Raw genomic sequence first — 21,283 nt, 5'->3', positions numbered from 1 at the left:
GTATTTGATTAATAGTTGCATAGTGGGAATTGACATTCTGTGAATGCAGCAGCCTTTCAGGGTTGCCATGGAAAAGCACTTTTCTCCCAGACATCATCCCAGCTGCTTTTATTTCCAGAAGTGAATTTCTTTCTCTATTTTGAACTTTGATATTTAAATGCTGAATTTCCACCTCTGTACTTGTGTTAAGTATGTTGTGGTTGATCATCCTTCTACTATCTGTGCTGAGAACAATTGCTTTAGTATAGGAAAAGAAAATCAGAAGCAAACAAGCTAGTTAATTATTGCTCTGCTACGAACTGGACCTCCTAGCTGGGAAAGTATTAATGTTTTATATTGCTGTCTCTCCTTTGTATATTCTTTTATTGCATTCCTTGGGCTTAGTGAGCCATTTTAATCATATCATGCTTAGGTGACATTTCTATTACTTTGGACTTAGTTTGATAATGTCTCCAGAAAATGCCTCTGGAGTTCTTGCTCAGCACATCTTCAAAGAAAAGCATTTAAACTAAAGCACTTTAGAAGTATCTTAACTTGGTAATCAATTGCTTTCTTTGAAGCCATCAGATTAGCAACAGAACAGGGAGGTAGTTTAGGCTCAACAGGAGCCACAGCAGCATGCACTTAATGTGGAGATGTCTTAGTCTCTGGAAAGAGTTCTGCTATCCACTCCCCACTCCTGCAGAGACGGCTCTTCCAAAGGGGAAAAAAAAATCAATTTCTGCATCACTCCTTTTGGTCAGGGCAGTGAGGTAATTTTGAAAGCCTGTCTTTATTTCCACTAGGGGAAGCTGTTAACGGTAGAAGCCTGGTATTTCTTCGGTGTAAGTCTGTTGATTTAGAAAACACACATGAAAAAACACTGTTTTCATGAACACAGTAGGATCAAACCCCAGCAGGCCCTGTCCATACTTAGAAATCAAAATTTGCACAGGGAATGCTGTGCCTAGAAGTGTACAGACTTCCTCTTGGAACACACAGCTGCTTCTGTTTCTTTCTTCCTTCATGTTTACACAGACAGCCTCTGCTGGATTAGCCTAAAACATTCTCAAATACCAAAATGTGCATTATAATACTTTGTCTTAATTCCTAGAAGTTTCCACATAATTTCAAACTTGAGTTCAGACTTATGTCTGGCATTCTAGGATGATTGTGTATAGTTTTCTGCAAAGTAGATTTCAGGAAGACATTTTTAACACATACAACAATATCAAATATAAGAGAAAATCTGGCCCTAGCTAGCAACTGATTTCTGAGAAATCTTTATCTTAGCCTTCTGTATCTTCAGATTAATACATTTTAGGACAACAAGAGAAGAAAACTCAAGTACCACAACACTCTTAACATCTGCTTCTAATGTTGGTTTTTGAAAGGAATTAATTCTATGACAAGCCCTGTGGTGATGGGGACAAACTTGCCATAGCCTGGGGGCTGCTCCTGATGCTAAGAGCCTAAGCGAAGGTTGAATTTGGGACTGGATACAACTCCATATCCATAGGAATCTGAAACCAGCAAAATGGGATTGTTAAAAATAATCTCTATAAATACTTTGCAAATGGGAACTGCAACCTGGGGCCATGTCTTTTCTTGTAAGATAGTAATAAAAACAATACAAGAATATAAAAAGAACAGAAGTAAATTTGTGTGAAAAATATCAAACAAGATTCAGTGGGTAAACAAATGATAATTATACACTTTTAATCAAAGGCAGTGAAGACCAGTCATAAAGCATGTGGATTCAAACACAGACACAAAAGGAAAAGCAAACAAACAAACAAACACATAACAAATGGAAGCTACTCCAAAACACTCAGAGCTTTAGAGAAAATTGTATTTTAGACCTCACTGAACACAGATGTTTCTAGAGAATTTCCTGCTGATTTTTCAGATTGTAAATAACTCTTCTGAGGCATTGAGAAAAAGTAAAAACATCAAAAGCTGATGAACCTTTGGAAACTTTACATTTTAAAGGAAAAAATGGTGCAATTAGAATTCACTTAACTTTTATTGCAGGTATCGATATAATGTGTACTCTGAAATATGGCCTTAATTAACTTCACTTTGAGTTATGTTTAAAAAAAAGTATAATAAAATTAGTTTTGGTGAAATTCCAAGTATGTACTTACTTGGTATAAGGAAGATGGTATTTACCTGTGTTTCAGAGATGTTATGAATATCAAGGCATTAGTGTTTTATTTTTGTTTGTTTGTTTGAAAAAAAATTTTGAACTTTGATAAAGAGATCATATATAATAAATTGTAAGTTATAATACTTGCTTTTTGTTTGTTTGTTTGTTTTTTGTTTTTCTCCATATGTAAAGAGTGTCTATCATTTTCATAGTTAGGGCAAATATGATCTTAATACAAATTTTAATATGTTTGTTGACAGTTACACATATATACTCATGAAGATTCAGTCAAAGTTTGGGGCTTGGATTTAAAGCATCTAAGGTCAAAAATCTTTGTTGCATTGGAAAGTCAATCAGGGAACAGGACTTGTTCAATTATGCATCTAGTCTGGGAAGTAAATGTGATGGAGGAAAGTCAGCTCTGAAATCCATTTAATTTCACGCTTTTGCCTGGAATTTGAAAGTAGTGATGTTTAAAGTTCTTCAGCTGTTCTGATTCAATGAGCAGTGACCTCCTTCCTGAGGCATGGAAGCATCCATCAAATGGATGCTTCAAGTCATTGCTAAGCAATGACTTGATTTCTGTCAGTTCACAAATAGGTCACAGTCAATATGCTGAGAAAATTTCAAATGTTCGTGTTGCTGGAAATTCTGAAATATTTGTTTTGTTTCCATTACAAATGAAATTTTGAAAACAAATTTAAATACTCCTTAAATCAAAATGCATCAGTGGGGTTATGTGAACTAATCCAAAGCAGATAACACTAAGCTGTGTGATTAGAAAGTTCTTGTCTCCTCTGCTGCCTTACTCCATTTCTTGTGTAGGTTAGGATTCTCATGTCTTCCATACGATTCCTCAGGTCTTCCGTATTGGCCTGGTACCCTGCCTGGCAACCAGCTCCTATCATCACCTTTAGTGAAGTTATCCCTGCAAGGAGCTGCAGAACTCAATTATCCCACAGTAGAAAGTGGAGACTCTTCCCATAATTTCCACAAAACACAATGTTGGTGAAATCCACTTTAATATTTCATGGAAGTTATCCAAAATGAAACATTTTGGTCAGAAATCACAATATTCCAGTTATGGTCAGGATTTATTATTTTGAAACAATTTTTATTTTCTAAGTGAGTAATTAAATCTGCAAAAGAAATCACATTGTTTACAGAAAGCTTTGTTTTCTTGTTGCTAGCCCTCTTTCATTGAAAAATAATGTCAGAAATTCCTCAACCATTTCCCTCTTGGACTAGCCTTGCATGAGAAGTTGAACCTGGCCTGGGAAAGGGCAGCCCAAGGAAAACTGATGCACTTCTGGGCCTCTGTGTGTTTTCACCAGTTCCCTACCAGCTTTACTTACCTCTGAGATAAACAATCTCCACCACTAAGGCTTATAGTTCCTGTAGCCTCTACTTATTCAGATGCAAATCTTTCCATTGCACTTTGCTCTGGTGCCTCTCCAGGGCTCTATCCTTGGAGAACCTGCCAGGGAACAGTGTCTGCATTATTTGTCCCTGTTGTGCATGTCCTTACTGCTATCTGGAAAGAGTTTGGAAATATTTGAGTTAAAAAAGCAAAAATGCAGTTGTGTATAGTAATGGTTTGCAATTTAATCAGTATGCTCTACTGCATACCTGGCTGAAGGCACAATATTAGTCTTTGTTACAATCACCACTTCTACTTTATATTTCCTTGCAGAGAGATGAAAGTTGCAAAAGAATTGATTGCTTAACTGACTGAATCTTTGAATGTGATTTTATAGTGTCATTTCAGAAAAACTGCATACATCATAATTATAAATTGTCTGTTTCCATTATTTATTTTCTCTCTCTTTAGTTGAGTGTAGTTCTTGCTCTGCTGATGTATACCTCTTTTGAGGTATACCTCTTGATGTATACTCTGCTGGTGTATACCATTTATTGGTACTCTGGATTTCATACACTTGTACTCAGAAAAAGTGGTTATCCAGAAAACAGTTTTATAAAAGTGTTTGCTGGTTATGCCTGTATAAATAAGCATGTTTAGTCCCTGAAATAATAAGAAATTAGTCATTTTTCCTAGTGAGAAAGAATGACTATATTTAAAAGAGTCTTGAATACCTAATTTACTGTCAGTGTGGATTAGTGTTAGTGGAAAGCTAAAGCCCTATAAGCCCTATTAGAATTAAATTTTGCCAGGGATATCAAGGGCAACAAGAAAGGCTTCTATAGGTACACTGAGCCCTCTCCAGAAGGAAATGGGAGACCTGGTTACCCAGGATATGAAGAAGGCTGAGGTATTCATTGCTTTTTTTGCCTCAGTCTCCACCAGCAAGAGCTGTAGCCTCATAGTCCAAGACTCAGAAGGCAAAGGCAGGGATGGGATGAATGATGAACTTCCCACTGTATGAGAAGATCAGGTTTGAGACCAGCTAAGGAACCTAAACTTGCAAAGTCCATGGGGTCTGATGAGATGCATCTGGGTGTCCTGAGGGAACTGGCAGATGAAGTTACTAAGCCACTATCCATCATTTGAGAAGTTGTGGCAGTCTGGTGAAGTTTCCAGTGACTGTAAGACGGGAAACATAACCCCAGTGTTTAAAAAGGGAAAAAAGTAAAACCTGGGGACCTGCAGGCCGGTCAGTCTCACCTCTGTGTCTGGCTAGATCATGGAGCAGATATTCCTGGAAACTCTGCTAAAGCACATGAAAAACAAGGAGGTGATTGATGACAGCCAACATGGCCTCACTAAGGGCAGATTACGCCTGACAAATCTTATGGCATTCTACAAAGGGGCCATCCAGAGGGACCTGAACAGGCTTGAGAGGTGGGCCTGTGTGAACCTCATGAAGTTCAACAAGGCCAAGAGCAAGGTCCTGTATTTGGGCCAAGGCAATCCCAAGCAAAAATACTGGCTAGGCAGAGAGAGTGGATTGGGAGCAAGCCTAATGAGAAGGATCTGGGATTGTTGGTTGACAAGAAGCTCAACGTAATCTGGCAATGTGCTCTTGCAGCCCAGACAGCCAACTGTATCCTGGGCTGCATCAGAATAATGGACAACAGATCAAGGGAGGTGTTTGTCCCACTCTACTGTGTTCTTGTGAGACCTCACTTGAACTGCTGTGTTCAACTCAGGGGCCCCCAGCACAAGAAGGACATGGACCTATCAGAGCAAGTCCAGAGCAGGACCACAAAGATGATCAAAGGTCCGGAGCTTCTCTCCTATGAGGACAAGCTGAGAGATCTGGGGTTGTTCTGCCTGGAGAATAGAAGGCTTTGGGAAGACCTGATAGCAGCCTTTCGGTACCTAGGAGAAAGCTGGGGAGAGACTCTTTGTCAGGAAGTGGAGTGATAGAAGAAGTGGGAATGTCTTTAAACTAAAAGATAGTAGGTTTAGATTAGATATTAGGAAGAAATTCTTTACTCAGACGGTGGTGAGGCACTGGAGCAGGTTTCCCACAGAAATTGTGGATGCCCAAATCCCTGGAAGTGTTCAAGGCCAGGTTGGATGAGGCTTTGAGCTACCTGGTCTAGTAGGAGGTGGCCTTCACATGGTGGGGAGGCTGGAACTAGATGGTTTTTAAGGTGCCTTCCAATCTAAACCATTCTATGATTAAAGATTTAATGGAGTATTTTGAAAGAATGGTATAAAAGTGAATGTTTTCTGGCTACTTTATTGGAAACATTCTTATTTCTTATGCATATTACCTCTTGTTCCAAAGAGTTTTAAACCTGTGTCTCAATTATCAAAGGTTGTAGGTCCTCTAGAGAGTGACTTAGACTTGTGAAAAAGGTCTTATATTGAGAACACTTCAGAAAGCTTTATATTAGTTGAGGCAGCTGTGATTCATAGCACAATAAAAGTAAATTGACCTTTTAAAGGCAAATATGTTTTGCTGATTACTCTACAGAACTAAATGAACAAAGGTCTAACTAAGATGTTATATAACTGCCTCTTTTCTAAGCGTTGGCCGAGTCTTTACAAGGTTATTTTGGCCAGGTAGGTAATTTCTCTTTGAACTTAAATGCTGTAAATTCTTATATATTGTGAGGATATTCTGATCTCTTCAGTACAATTTTCACAGCTACAAACACAGATTTGTTTAGTTTGCTCTTTCACTGTTCTTAGAAATAATCAAGTGTCACTTCACCAGAAAACTGTGTGAGACTCAGAAAAATTTTGAATCATTAATCAACTTTATAAGAATAATATAGAATTTTATAACTGGTCAAAGAATCAAGAACAGAGATTATAAAAGCATTACGAGCATCGTCCAACATAAACAGACGCAATTCTTCTAAATTCGTAGGAAAACAAATAAGGCTCCCTGCCAGCTGCTTTGACCTGGGGATGGAAGATTGCCAGTGACAGAACAGGATGAGGTCTCATGAAGACAACAAACCAGTAAAAAGTACAGAGTCCAAATTACATTCACACTTCAGATCTTGTGGACATGGGCACATTCCTCTATGACTCTGAGGGATGATAGTCACACAAAGTCTAGTAAGGAACAGTTAATCCCAACTTGTTCTGCCTACCTTGCATTTCTGTTACTTTTAAGCTGATTTTCTGGTACTATGTGTTTGATAGCTCATCTTTGCAGAGAAATGACCTTCATATTCTGAGGATTTCTTTCCCAGACTTAAGTCTGTATGTTGTACTGTGATCCAGGTACAAGGCTGAGTTTAATGAGTTAGGCTGTATGTCCTGTTAAGTGTCCTCTGAACACCTTAGGCTGACTACCATGCAGAGAGAACAAGAAACAGGTGCCAATACCCTGCTTTAGCACTTGCCCAGACACCTGAAATAACCAAGTATAGTGCCCATCACAGCTTGCAGAAGTTCAAACTTCTCTCACTTTCTTCCAAAAGAATCAAGTACTTACACATGGAGCTGCAGAAAGCAAGTGCACTGGGACACCATTTACTATCCTGCTTGTAGTGGCACTCGAGAACACAAAAATCATGAAGACAAATCAGAGAGGAAAGGATAAGACTTTGTGGCCTCTTGGCTAAACTGTGGAGAAAAAGCATGGGGCCTGTTCCACAGAAGGCTGACATGTTTCACATTACATCGACAGGTTATGGAAATAAGACAGGAATAGGCTTTCAGGTTGTTAGGATGAACTCACCCAGGCCAAAGCACTCATCTCCTTCACATCTGGCCGAGATAGAGCTATATGATTACAGGGAAAAAAGCAACACCCTCCTTTTAGGGACCTGCAAGTCTAAGTGTTATTTTACCAGACGGGATGTAGTACTTTTTTGATGTTCTCCATATTCACTCAAGGACTACTGAAAGTCATTTATAAATGTAGATAGCCGTGACTTTCTAGACCCCATGTCATGGCAAAACCAGGCCTTCAGACATCTGACTAGTATGCAGTCTTCTGCAATAATTCTTCAAGGTTTTTACATGAGAGAAGACTTGTGAGAGCAGACTTCAGAAAATTGTATGTTATTCATTTTTTTTGCTACAGCTTAACTTCTGCGTTAACTTTTCTTCCTGGCATTAATCAGTGAAGTCCTTGAAGTCCTCTCACGTCTTTTCGTTCAATTAAATCTCTATGAAGTAATCAGTATTGACAGTGTCTGTCCAGAAAATATAGATAACTTTCTGTCTTCATAGGGACTGTTATTTGCAATCACTATGCTATCAAAATAAAACAAAGATACATTTTGGAGGAAAAAAAAAAAAAAAAGATTATTATTTGTCAGGCCTAAGGAGGGACTCAAGACCTCATACCTCATACTCAAGGAACAAAGCAAGGCAGAATCAGTAGGAATTTCAGGTAAGTACAATAGGCAATGAGTACCAGCAAGAAAGTCTAGGACTAGATAATACAATAAAAGTGCATTTTTCATTGATTGGATGCATGAGCAATTTGAGAAAAAGAGTTGCTGTATTCTCAGTTCACTACCTAACTAGGTAGGTTTCCTTACCCTAGTAGTGGAAGTCCTGCTTCTCAGAGGGCTTAAATGCACATTAGAAAATAAACAGAACATGATCAATACCTCCTGTGTTCTTTTGGTGATTCTTATTTTTTTCTGGAATACATAAATACCAAATTCTGGTGAGACAATAAGTAATTCAAAACAGGGTTCATTTAAATGAAATAAGTTTGTTAATACACTGCAGATGTTGCTAGAATTTTGTCCCTGTATATCATCAAGGATTGTCTAACCTCTGTAGCTGCAGGATTCTGGGTTTGGAAATCGAACTTCTGTCTCCTGTGTCAGCTGTTAAACATCTCCTGTGTTGTAAAGAGCTGTGCTGCAGCAGTAGGGTGGTGCAAGGTCTGTGGGCTGCCTTGGTCATTGTGCCAGATGAAATCAGGAATCAGGTCTGTGGTAGAGGGAGGGATGTTGCTGCCGACACCTAGTTCCCTTACCCCTTCCTTAACTTTCCTTTGTCTAAAATTATTTCCTTGCCTAAATTTATCAAATAAATACATTAAATAAACGTATTGCCTAAAGTTATTAATATGCCTTTCCATTATGAGGAAGGGAAAAAGAAGAGAAAAATGTTAAATGATTAAAAATTGCTGCTGTTGCTATAGACTTGGCTCCTGATTCCTTGAAAATGAGGCAGGGTGAATTTTCAAAAGTATGACAAAAGTATGACAAAGTCTGGCAATATAGAACAGATCCATAACGTAATTATAAACAGTATGTGCCACTTCAATGTCACACTTTTTTTTTTATAGAGTTAGATTGCCAGATCAGCTTTACACCTTAAGAAGCTCAGAATCAAAGTTAATTTTCTAGGGCAAGACCAGTATTTTTTTAAGAAATGCATCATCTGCTAATGTATTATTTGTTCTAAGTACCAAAACAAAGTAGTGCTGTTGACACATTGAACTTTGAAGGCTTCTTCCAACCTTATCTTTCTACAATTCTAAAATACCAAAGCTCCAATAGTTTCCATGACCTTTGCTCTAAAGAGGATGATGAATATGAAAACTTCACAAACTTGTGATCTTAATATTGCTATATACGTTCTGTCTTATCCTGTATTCTCTTCAAATCTTATTGAAATTGATATGGTTCTTCATTTGAATATCATCCATCAAACTTCATTACTCAGATGCAAATCCTATAGTACTCAAAACACACTGGAAAATTATAAAGTCCTTTCTGCACATACTAATTACTGTTATACAGTTCTTTATTTATTTATTTTAATTAAATGTTTTCATGATTTATGTATCTGAAATGTAAGATTAAGGAGAGGTCCTTTAGATGTGATTTAAGAAGACTTACTCAAAGTGATAGAAATATGACTTCAGTTTTAACTAACTTTATGTGCATTATCTCATACTGAATGCATTGTAAGGCAGATGCCCTTGCTGTGATTTTGACTTGAGATGACTCTTTTAAATTGGAAAGTGATTTATCTTTCCCCACCCTTTTAATTATGGGAATATGATATAACAGAAAGCAGGCCATACCTTGAAATAGACAGGAGCAGTAAACATACAGATACTGTTGAATTCGAGTAGGAACTCATTACATTGCTGCCCTTTGCATGAATGAGGGTACTGTCTTTCATTGTTAAAATTGTGTGATATTTTATACAGAAATTGAACTGATAACTAATTTTCTTTTCCCTTTTTTAACCTCATGCTCCCTCCATCCCGTGACATTTTGGCTTGGCAGCCCAGTCATCCCATAGTGCCTATTCCAGAAAATGAAACACTCAGCTCTAAGGAGGTAATCAGTTGACATTTAATGGGTTTATGCATTTGGATGCTAGCTTAATAATTTATTTATGTAACATATGTATGAGTTGATGAGCAAAAATGTGCTGAGCTCACAAACCTGCTCTTGTCCAGTGCATGAGCTAGATAAACATTAATTATTCTTAATGATTAAAAAGAAAGAAAGAAAGAAAAAAAACAAAAAACAAAAAACAAACAAACAAACAAACAAAAAAAAAAAAACAGAGTTGTTTTGGAGGCTGTGCTGTTTGTGTGAATTTGAATTAACACTAACATTTCAGGTTTCTGGTATGTGCTGCTGGGATGATATCAAGTGGGATTTGTTAAAAAAGTAAGCCCCAAGGGTTCTGAAGGGCAGAGGAGTCCAGGAAGACTGGGCACTCTTCAAGAAGGAAACCCTAATGGCATAGGAGTGGTCTGTCCCCACATGCCCAAAGACGAGCCAGCACGGAAGATGACCAGCCTGGCTGAACAGAGAGTTGTGGCTTGAGTTTAGGAGAAAAAAGAGGGTTTATAATCTTTGGAAAAGAGGGGGGGCCACTCGGGAGGACTATAAGGATGCTGCGAGGCTGTGCAGGGACAAAATTAGAAAGGCCAAAGCTCATCTAGAGCTCAATCTGGTGACTGTCGTCAAAGACAACAAAAAATGTTTTTACAAATACATCAATGCAAAATGGAAGACTAAGGAGAATCTCCATCCTTTACTGGATGCAGGGGGAAACTTAGTTACAAAAGATGAGGAAAAGGCTGAGGTGCTTAATGCCTTCTATGCCTCAGTCTTTAGCGGCGAAACCAGTTGCTCTCTGGATACCCAGTACCCTGAACTAGTGGAAGGGGATGGGGAGCAGAATGTGGCCCTCACTATCCATGAGGAAATGGTTGGCGACCTGCTATGGCACTTGGACGTACAGAAGTTGATGGGGCCAGATGGGATCCACCCGAGGATGCTGAGAGAACTGGCGGAGGAGCTGGCCATGCCACTTTCCATCATTTATCAACAGTCCTGGCTATCAGGGGAGGTCCCAGTCGATTGGCGGCTAGCAAAATGCCCATCTACAAGAAGGACCGGAGGGTAGACCCAGAGAACTATAGGCCTGTCAGTTTGACCTCAGTGCCAGGGAAACTCATGGAGTAGATTATCTTGAGTGTCATCACGTGGCACTTTCAGGGCAGCCAGGTGATCAGGCCCAGTCAGCATGGGTTTATGAAAGGCAGGTCCTGCTTGACGAACCTGATCTTCCATGACAAAGTGATGCACTTAGTGCATGAGGGAAAGGCTCTGGATGTGGCCTACCTTGACTTCAGCAAGGCTTTTGACACTGCTTCCCACAACATTCTCCTCAAGAAACTGGCTGTTCGCTGACTGATGCACACTTCATTGGGTTAAAAACTGGCTGGATAGCCCGGCCCAAAGAGTTGTGGTTAATGGCGTCAAATCCAGTTGGAGGGTGGTCACTAGTGACGTTCCCCAGGCCTCGGTACTGGGGCCAGTCCTCTTTAATATCTTTATCGATGATCTGGATGAGGGGATCGAGTGCACCCTCAGTAAATTCGCAGATGACACCAAGTTAGGTGCATGTGTCGATCTGCTTGAGGGTAGGAAGGCTCTGCAGGAGGATCTGGATAGGCTGGACCAATGGGCTAAGGTCAACTGTATGAAGTTCAACAAGGCCAAGTGCTGGGTCCTGCACCTGGGGCACAATAACCAGAGCTACAGGCTGGGAGCTGAGTGGGTGGAAAGCTGCCTGGCAGAGAAGGACCTGGGAGTATTGGTTGATAGTCAGCTGAATATGAACCAGCAGTGTGCTCAGGTGGCCAAGAAGGTCAACAGCATCCTGGCTTGTATCAGAAATAGTGTGGTCAGCAGGACCAGGCAAGTGATTATCCCCTTGTACTTGGCTCGGGTGAGGCCGCACCTCAAGTACTGTGTTCGGTTTTGGGCCCCTCACTACAAGAAAAACATTGAGGTGCTCAAGGGTGTCCAGAGAAGGGCAATGAAGCTGGTGAAGGGTCTAGAAAACAAGTCTTATGAGGAGTGGCTGAGGGAGCTGTGTTTAGCCTGGAGAAGAGAAGGCTCAGGGGCGACCTTATTGCTCTTTATAAATACATTATAGGAGGCTGTAGAGAGGTGGGGGTTGGTCTGTTCTCCCACGTGCCTGGTGACAGGATGAGGGGAAACAGGCTAAAGTTACACCAGGGGTGTTTTAGGTTGGATATTAGGAAGAACTTCTTTACTGAGAGGGTTGTGAGGCATTGGAATGGGCTACCCAGGGAAGTAGTGGAGTCACCATCCCTGGAGGTCTTTAAAAGATGTTTAAATGTTGAACTTAGTGATATGGTTTAGTGGAGGACTTGTTAGTGTTAGGTCAGAGGTTGGACTCGATAATCTCGAGGTCTTTTCCAACCTAGACAATTCTGTGATTCTGTGATTTAAATCATACATTCCCCAATTTCTGGTCGCTGGTATAGCTTCTGTTTTAAACACCAGATGCAAGAACTGCCAGAATCTCTTAGGACAATTAGTTGTTGAGAATTTTATAAAGGACTGTCAAGAAACCTTCAGACAGCATGCAAAGAGGTAGCTTGCCCAACATCAAAATTCAGTGCCAGTTTTATTTGACTTTGAAGGAGAACACAAATCTTCCTGAAATTTATATTCAGTGACTGATTCCTTACTACTTTCACATCTTTACTTTCTAGGACCACAGTGGTTATCATAGATAATTCACTCAAAGAAATCTGAAGTGAAAATCTAATCTGCTACACATTCTTACTTTTCTCTTAGACAGAGCATATAAAATTAAAAAGGTTTAGACAATGGAACAAACAATGAGTTTGTTTATTTATTTATTTATTTATTTTTCCTAACAGGATCATGAACATGAATCTGAATTATTGTCTCAGTATTGAAATCAACACATATAATTTAATTAACTATCAGATTATTTACTGCAGACTTTAGAATATAATGAACATCCTTAATTAAAAGACATTTTCTACATTATTTTAGAAATTTACATAAAAACGCATCACTTACTATGAATAAGAGCAGTATGAGTACAGCTATGACACAGGAATTAATTTTTACTACTGCTACTGTGTACATTCTCACAATTAAATCACAAGTTTTTAGATGGATTTAATAATACACATAAGAATGATAATTGCATTTATGTTAACACATTATTTTTATTTTCTTATTTTAAAATTAGATTCTAGTCTTGCTAAAAGCATCAAAACGGGCATTTAAATAAATTAAATGGATGTTTGCCAATAATTGCTACAAAATGTGTGACTTTCGAGTAGTTTTTCAAAATATTGATGGAGTTTTGAGTGCAAGACCTTCATATATTGGAAGCAGAAGGTTTGCCTGACTTCTGAGTTTGTTGACAGAGCCTGTCAATATATTCTTAGAGTTCATCTTGGTTTCTGCTGTGGAAAAGTTAAGATAAAGAAAAAAGGTAGACATCTCACCTGTTGGGTGGATCAACAGGCACCAGGAGAATGCAGGTTCAGCACCAGAAGAATGTGAGACATGAACGTAGCCTCTTTTTTCTCATGTGCATCCCCAGCCTCTCTGGTCAGGGATCCAGGGACTTAGTTACTTCATCTTTTTTGTTTGTTTGTTTGTTTGAATCTTCACTGCAGCTTTCCAGATGCCTCCTTTTTTTCCTTGCCCTTCCTACTTGTTTCTACACGACCAATTCCCCTTACTCTGCCTCCCAGGAGCCACTCCTTGGTTCTCTCAAATAGAGTTGCTATGGTTTATATTGTGGATCTTTTCAAAGTAAGGCCCAAGATGCCTTTGCAAAATAAAGTTAGACAATTAACATCTTGCTGAGCTTCTCTGACTTTTATTTTATTTATTTATTTTTCTTCTGTGAAGCTTCTAAAAGGAACCTATCTTAACTCTAGTAACAGTTTGTGCTGAATTTACACTTTATAAGCTTATATAACCCACAAGGCTCCACCTAATTTAAAATGTCCTTTATTATCAGTGAAATCTTGTTTGGATGCTGAACTGATTAGGAATAGTTCTGTCAAGTGATAAGGCCAATGTTACTCTTACTGCTGCAATAAAAACTTTATATTTCTCTGTCTCTGCCCTTACTAACCATTTCTTTATCTAAAATTACTTTTAAGCTCAACTTGCTAGTTTCTTCCCCTTTGGTGTTCCTCACTCAGAGCTAAAAACACTATGAGAGAAAGTCAGTGCAATTTATGCAATTCCAGAAAAAGAATGGGTGGTTAAAGGCTCAGTAAAACATAAGCATTTCCTTGGCTCCATGAAAGGAGTGAGAGAAGGGAAAAGGGAAGATGTTGCTACTGTGTACTTAATAATTTGTATTGTTTTCCTCAAAGTGAAGTATTCACTGGAAAAAGTCTGGAAGTCGTTGCTTTTGTGTTTAGAAGAACAGTATCCTATTCCTCATGCAGCTTCAGCTTCTTTCTGTAACATGAAGCAAATCATATCTTCTACTTTCTTGTGAAAGCAGGAGAACAAATAATGGATTTTCCTCCCTGTGAAATCCTTCTCTACAACCAGCACTTTTTAGTTGGAGGGGATCTGAAGGATACACCTGTAAAACCTAACCAAGAGATATGACAGTAATTTCCAATACTTATGGTCTTATGATCTGTGGCTTAACCTAGTGTTTGCCCATATTATGGTGTGTGACTGACATAAAAATTACTTTCAGAACTGTACTGTCAGAATATTTAGAGAGAACATAGGGCATATGTCCCTGTGGAGTTATAAAAAGCCATTGTATACAGGTGTTAAATGTACATACTCATTCCCCTCATTCATATATAATTTGCAAAATCTCAAATTTATTGTACAGTTAATTTAGGTTGACATAATCTTTTGCTCTAGCTGTTACTCTCTCTCATCTATTTGTTATTCCTAAAAAATCAGAAATAATTGAGACCTAGCATTTTTAATGTAAGGTCAGTATTCATAAAAAGACCTCATAAGAAAATGCTGATTCCACTGACTTCAGAGGAGACAGTATTTCACTGAGACACTTTTGTGCAGATTCCTCCCCCTTGCCATTTTCCTTCCTTCCTTCCTTCCTTCCTTCCTTCCTTCCTTCCTTCCTTCCTTCCTTCCTTCCTTCCTTCCTTCCTTCCTTCCTTCCTTCCTTCCTTCCTTCCTTCCTTCCTTCCTTCCTTCCTTCCTTCCTTCCTTCCTTCCTTCCTCCCTCTCTCTCTCTCTCCCTCTCTTTCTCTCTCTTTCTCTCTCTTTCTCTCTTTCTCTCTTCTTCCTTTTGTCTTTTCTTCCTTTCTTCCTTTTTAATTTTTTTTTTCTTAATAAGGGAAACAATCTGCCTGGCTCTGCTTTAATCAAATTTAATACCAAAAGTTTTTGAAATTATGAATTCTATGAAAATGTCAATAAGGCCCAAAGTTCTGTTATACATTGCTCTTTATCCTTATTTACATAAGGAATGTTCCTGGTCAGAGGTCAACATTACTATTAATCATTAAAAGATTCTACATATAAGAAGAAAATGCACCCATTATATGATAGAATCCTTGTACTAAAGAATTTATGTAAGGGTTTATATGAGATCCAACCAAAGATCCAACCAATTTGTAGCACTGCTGATGTGCAGGGTTTATAAACTATCCAAGGAATTAGAGTGTATTTGGTTACTCATAAACAATGCGTAGACAGAGACTAGGCATAGAGATTATAAGCAGCATATAGGAAATAAGCAGAAAATAAAGGAAAGGGCACCAGTAATACAATCAAAAAAACCTCTCAGATATTGAAAATTAGAAAATCCTGTGATGTCACTTTTCTCCAAAATAACTGTTCTGACTTGACCTGTAATATTCCAAAATATTTTGAAAGAAAATGAACAAGACCTCTCTGAATCAATAGTCTCAGTGCCCTTAGTTTATTTTGTCCAAACCAAGGACCATAGCACTAGACTGTCTCCATATCATCATAACAGTTCATTTAACTTTATAGTGTCATTTATTTGGATATATAATGATATTGCAAAGGAACATTACAAGTAAGAACATCTACTGCTTTTACTAAGGGAATAAGAATTTCAAGTGCTAGCTGGGATAAATTCTTTAATTTCATAATGGATGGGCTACTAATTAGGAACAGTAAGCTACAGTCTTCTGATACCTACAAATAGAAAGGGAGGTCCAAATGACATCAGTTTCTAAATTTTGAGAAAAAAAAAAATCAGCGGAGATAATTTATATTTAGTTTATACTTTATAATGCTTTAAGCTTTATAAATTTTAATACTTTATACTCACAATGGGAAATTTATATTTGCAACAGGTATTTGGGCAATACTTTTTGACAGCTTCAATGATATCTCCTTGCTTTAACTAAAAAGTTTCAGTTATAGCTTATTGACATGAAAGGGCATATTAGATCACCAAGCATTAACAAGGGAAAATGTATTCTGAATTTATGGGGTATTATTTCTAATGTGATCTCTATAAAAAGAATTACAGTAAGTGTATTACTTACATGCTGAATTTACATTAAAAAGTCTAAAAGGGTACTAATGCATAGGCTATATTTAAAATGATATGGAGAAAATATGAAATGTCAGCATGTCACTTAAACTGCCATTTTAATCTAATTCTATCTGGCTTTAAGAAAAATCTGTTGTATTTAGTCTCCTTCAAATAATAGCAGGAATAATGTACAGTAATTTCAGTGGAAAAGAAATTACTTTGAATATGTAGTCAGAACACAAGTGTAGTTTGACAAAGATTTTTTATTATGCAAATACTTATGTAATTCATAAATAATTAGAATCATAGAGCCACAGAAAAATCAGTTACAGTGTTTCACCACTCATGATGAAAACATTTTTCCTTATGGGCAGTTAAAATTTCCTACAGGGTGCCTCTTATCCTTTCACTATAAAAACCTGCATTCTCTCTAAATCCTCTTTAAGTAGCTGGAGAGGGAGAACAGATAACCCTTCACTTACTCTTCAAGTTAAACAAGCCCTCTAGTGTGCCCTCATATGGCATTGGAACGAGTTGCCCAAGGAGGTGGTGGAGTCATGGTCCTTGGGGGTATTTAAGGAAAGTTTGGACATGGACCTTAGGGACATGATTTGGTGAGTGATGCTAGTTGCAGGGGGGATGGTTGGACTAGATGATCTTGGCGGTCTTTTCTAACCTTAATGATTCTATGATATGCCTTTCTCAGAAATCAGGAAACTCCCCAAACCATCCTGATTGCTCTCCATTGGGCTTTTTCTGGTTGGTTGATGCCTCTTTTCTACTCTATCCAAAATATGGAAGCTGTGTTCTAGATGCAGCCTTGCTAGTGCCTGTCAGAGAATAATGACTTTCCTCACAACCTATGAGGGAATGGCATATAGCAGTGCTCTAATTAATGCAGCCTGATATGAGGTTGGCCTTCCTCACCACACAGGTGTACAGATCCTCCTTTGGTTTGGTGTCATCTAGCCCTGAGGTCTCTGTGTGACTGCACAGCTGGTCAGTCCCTGAGCTACCTTTGTATTGGATTGTTCACTCACCCAACCTAGATGTAAGACTTCACATTTGCCTTTGGTCACAAAACTTCTGCTGGCCTATTCCTCCAGCGTGGCAAAGTGCTCCAGAATAGGAGCCATACCCTCAGCTTAGCAGTCTGTGTCTGCTCTCCAAGTTAGGAACATCCACAGACATCAGGAGTTTGTATGCTTTTCCACCACACAAGTCCCTTCTGGAGTTGTCAGATAGCATTGACTTAAGCCTCCAATGAAATGACACCTGGAACGGTGACTTTGAATAGTTAACTACTACATTTTCTGGTGGTCCCACCAGTTATTTATCCATTATAAACAAATACTGACCTCTGTAGTACACCTTGCTCCTCATTGGGTACAAGGCTTCTATTGAACAGTGTGGAAAGCCTTTCTAAGGTAAGGGAAAACAATATCTATGCCATGTGACTGCCAAGTTGGCCACATGCCATGTCTTCCTGGGCTGTGGTCATACAAGGAATTGGAAGCCCAACAAGTGCATTTAGCCAAGGTAATGCTTTGCCTTTTGAAATTTGCTATGCACATATTTGCTTCCTTAAACCTGTCAATGCATGAAAAACATCCTAAGACCTATAAGCATAGTTATAAATTAACAGTGCAGGAAAACTAAATTTTTAAAAGACAAGATGTTTAATGAAGTTGTCTGTCCACCACCAAAGCAATTGTAGTCCTTTACCTGGTTATTTTATGGCAGTTTTTATGCTCTCCTCCACTTTGTTTTCACTTCCTTTTTTTTGTTCTTAATACAGGTCACCAATGAAAAAGGTTCTATTTAGCTACAGTGGTGAGTATTACTATTTTTATGACTTGACTACAGTCACAGAATATGTAACTACAGCTTTAGAACCACTTTAATAAATTGTTGTGTATGTGTTTGCTTTGAAAAGATGGTAGGATGCTTTAGCAACACAATTTAGTGTTTGGATAATAAGTTGGCTATTTTTGGTGAGTGTTTTCTATTAATAATTACTAATACTGAATAATTCCACTTCTTAGCTTAAAGTCAAAATTTAATTAATTGTAAGTGGGATGCAATCAAACAGTTGGAAAGAACTGAGGTATGGCCTAGGATTAAATTGTGTGGTAATATTGAAATAAGTTGAATATTATTTTATATTTGAGTGCATAACCACATAGTACCATTAAAATGAATAGTGTGCTATAATTAAACAATACCATATTGAAAATAATATGTTATACTTGACACAATATAGTATTCAACTTGGAAGGTCAGCAAATAGGTAATATAGGAAAGGCTAAAGTGTTCAATACCTTTTCCAGTTTCAGTCTTCACAAAAAAAAGACTAATTATGACTAAGAATTTAGTTCAGTTACTATTAAGAATTTTGGAGCAGGAATATAGAGATAATAGGAAAAGAACACTTTAAGGAATCCTGAGGTGAAATGGATGTATTCAGGATGGCACAGCCCAATGAAACCCCCTTAAACACTTAACCAAAGCTACTTCTCAGACTAGCAATTAGCAAAATGAACAAATACCTAGAAAACTGGGGAAAGGCAAAAACAATGTCATATCTAACAAAGAAGGAAATGAAAGTCTAAAGAATTATAGAAAAGCCAGTCCTAATATTATTTCCAAGATTCTGGAACAAAGTATTAAGCAATCCATTTGTAGGCATCTAGAGAACAGCAAGCTGATAAAAGAACTTGCACAGGGACATGTCAGAAACAAATCCTATCCAGTTGAACTCATTTCCTTTTTTGACAGCAAAACAGGTATAGGGGATGTGGTCGATACAGTGCATCTTCGACACAGTCGCACATGACATTCATAAGCAAGCAAAGCAAAAATGAGTTAAATTAAGTTCACATAAGGTAGATGTGCAACTGATTGGAAAGCTGGACTTTGAGAACAACCATTTGCTGCTAAAATGGGAGAACATCTCACTGAGACTTCCATAATGCCATCTTCAAGTTCTAGCACTATAAAATATTGCTCACTACTTGCTCACTTGAATGGGCAGTAAATTTACTAGATTTGCAGATAATCCCCATTTGGGAAGATCTGCAAGCAGTTTGGAAGACAGGATTAAAATCCAAAACCATCACTTACATTAGAGGGATGGCTGAAAATCAAATTATAAAATTCATTAAAGACAGGTATCAATGAAAAGCACAGACAGAAATTGAATGACAATAATAAGGCAGGAGAGAATCTGAGGATCTCAGGGGACCACAAAGTGAATCTGAGTTGGAGAGGCAATGTTCTTATAAAAAATGTCATTCAAGGAAAATATTGAAAGGAGTGTTTATAGTATAATGGAGGTAATTACTCATTTCTGTTCAGTGTTAGTGAAGAATCAGTTGCAGTATTGTGTTCTGTCCTGAGCAATTTTAGAAAGAGAGACTGGAGGTGTGGAAAACAAATGGGAGATTTAGAAAAGATTTAAAGGTTTCAGTTTCTTCACACAGAAGAAAAGAAATAAAGACAGAGATGAGGCACAACAGGTTATATCTCTTTATAATGTGTTATAAAAGGATATTAGTCACTTCTCTATCCTCCCTGAGAGTAGGAGGAAAAGAAATGGGCCTTAAGTTTCAGAAAGAGGGATTTAATTTAGTATTAGGGTTGTTGCAGCTACATCAGAATTTAAGCACTTAAACAGTTTTTCTGAGGTTGCTGCAAAGGCAGACAAGAGAAGTGGCTGAATATTTCTTCATGCTTTTTTTTTTTTTTTTTCCTGTGAAAATATGAGCTACATTTAACAGTCAGAACATCAGGTTGTATAAAGAAGGAAAACCAAGTGAGCTTGGTGCATGCTACTTATACAGTTTACAAATCTTTATTTTTTGCTACATGTATTCATGTGAAAACTCTTCTTTTGCAGCCCCAAATTAGGATCAAGAGCTAAAACCGTAGAGTATTTTCAGACCTGTTCCTATACTGAGAAGGAATCCATGACACTAATGTTATTTAAAGCACTATTTTTTAAAAAATTGCTTCTAGTATGCTAATTGTAAAGCAGCAATAACAATCAAATATTTTTTCATGAGATAATCTTATGTACTAGCATAATTAACCCCAGAGATACACACCTGAATGTGCCATATTTATGTACCACTTCTTGAAGTGCTTGCCAGTTTAAGAGAGGCCTAAAATAACACAGCATATTTTATTTAGAAATAATACAAATGTTGAAATTGAATAAAGCTGTGTTTTTGTTGCAAAGTGTTTGTTGTGATTCTTATCTTCACTTCTGTAAATCTGGCTCTGCATAGTTCAAATAGCTGAGACTGGATGTCAGCATCATTGGGAAAGGAATGTTCCCACGCTCTTAACCTTGGTCATGTTTTTCCATCATGCAGAGGCTTTGTGAAATGCTCAAGGAATTTTTCACTTTTGTGTCAGCACCTAAAGCAATCAGCAAGCACAGTGGTTCTTCCCTGCCATGAAGTGTTCATAGCCCTGTGACATCTGGTGAAGGCAGACAAAGCTGATAACTCTGTGCTAGCAAACATGGAAGAACCACTGCTTTTTACTTTGCACTGTTCTTTTTGACCCTGAGTTGTTTCCACAGACTGAATGTTGCCTGAGCTTAAATCTTAAACAATCTTTTTTTTTTTTTTTTTTTCTTTTTTCTCCAAAATACATTGTAAAAGTTTAAGGATGCTATTCACCTACGTTTGCATGAGTCACTGGCTTCTTCCCACTCCCTTCATCCTTTGAACTTATAAATCACCCCACAGGTATGTGTACATCAGGGACCTTTGAATTGCAACCTGGTATGTGGGAGCACTACGCCTCTTGACACGCTGCTACAACTTGAAGTTAAGATTAATAATTGTATTGAGATGTGCTGCTGCTTTCATTAAAATTAATGTGATGAACTAATTTATAAAATTATCAATTAAAATATTAATATTGAAATCAAATTAAATGGACTAGTCTTAAGGCCT

General features: G+C 37.9%; 1 protein-coding gene across 9 annotated transcripts in view; it reads left to right on the top strand.

The window, feature by feature from the left end:
• MLIP (muscular LMNA interacting protein) overlaps positions 1 to 20,555 on the top strand; it is a 123,630-nt gene extending 103,075 nt beyond the window's left edge. For 7 of the 9 annotated variants that reach the window (XM_084515313.1, XM_084515308.1, XM_084515309.1 and 4 more), the window contains 3 exons: positions 9,761 to 9,814; positions 18,115 to 18,149; positions 20,215 to 20,555. In XM_084515313.1, coding sequence (XP_084371439.1) covers positions 9,761 to 9,814; positions 18,115 to 18,141 — 81 coding nt within the window. In that variant the 3' untranslated portion in view covers positions 18,142 to 18,149; positions 20,215 to 20,555. The remainder of the gene's footprint in view (positions 1 to 9,760; positions 9,815 to 18,114; positions 18,150 to 20,214) is intronic. The other 2 variants (XM_084515311.1, XM_084515310.1) reach the window with 1 other exon arrangement.
• Positions 20,556 to 21,283: the final 728 nt, after the last annotated feature.

Source organism: Aythya ferina (genome assembly GCF_964211825.1).
Source record: "Aythya ferina genome assembly, chromosome: 3".
NCBI lineage: Eukaryota > Metazoa > Chordata > Aves > Anseriformes > Anatidae > Aythya > Aythya ferina.
The sequence above is the reverse complement of the archived record's forward strand: the minus strand, read 5'-3'. Positions and strand labels throughout refer to the sequence as shown.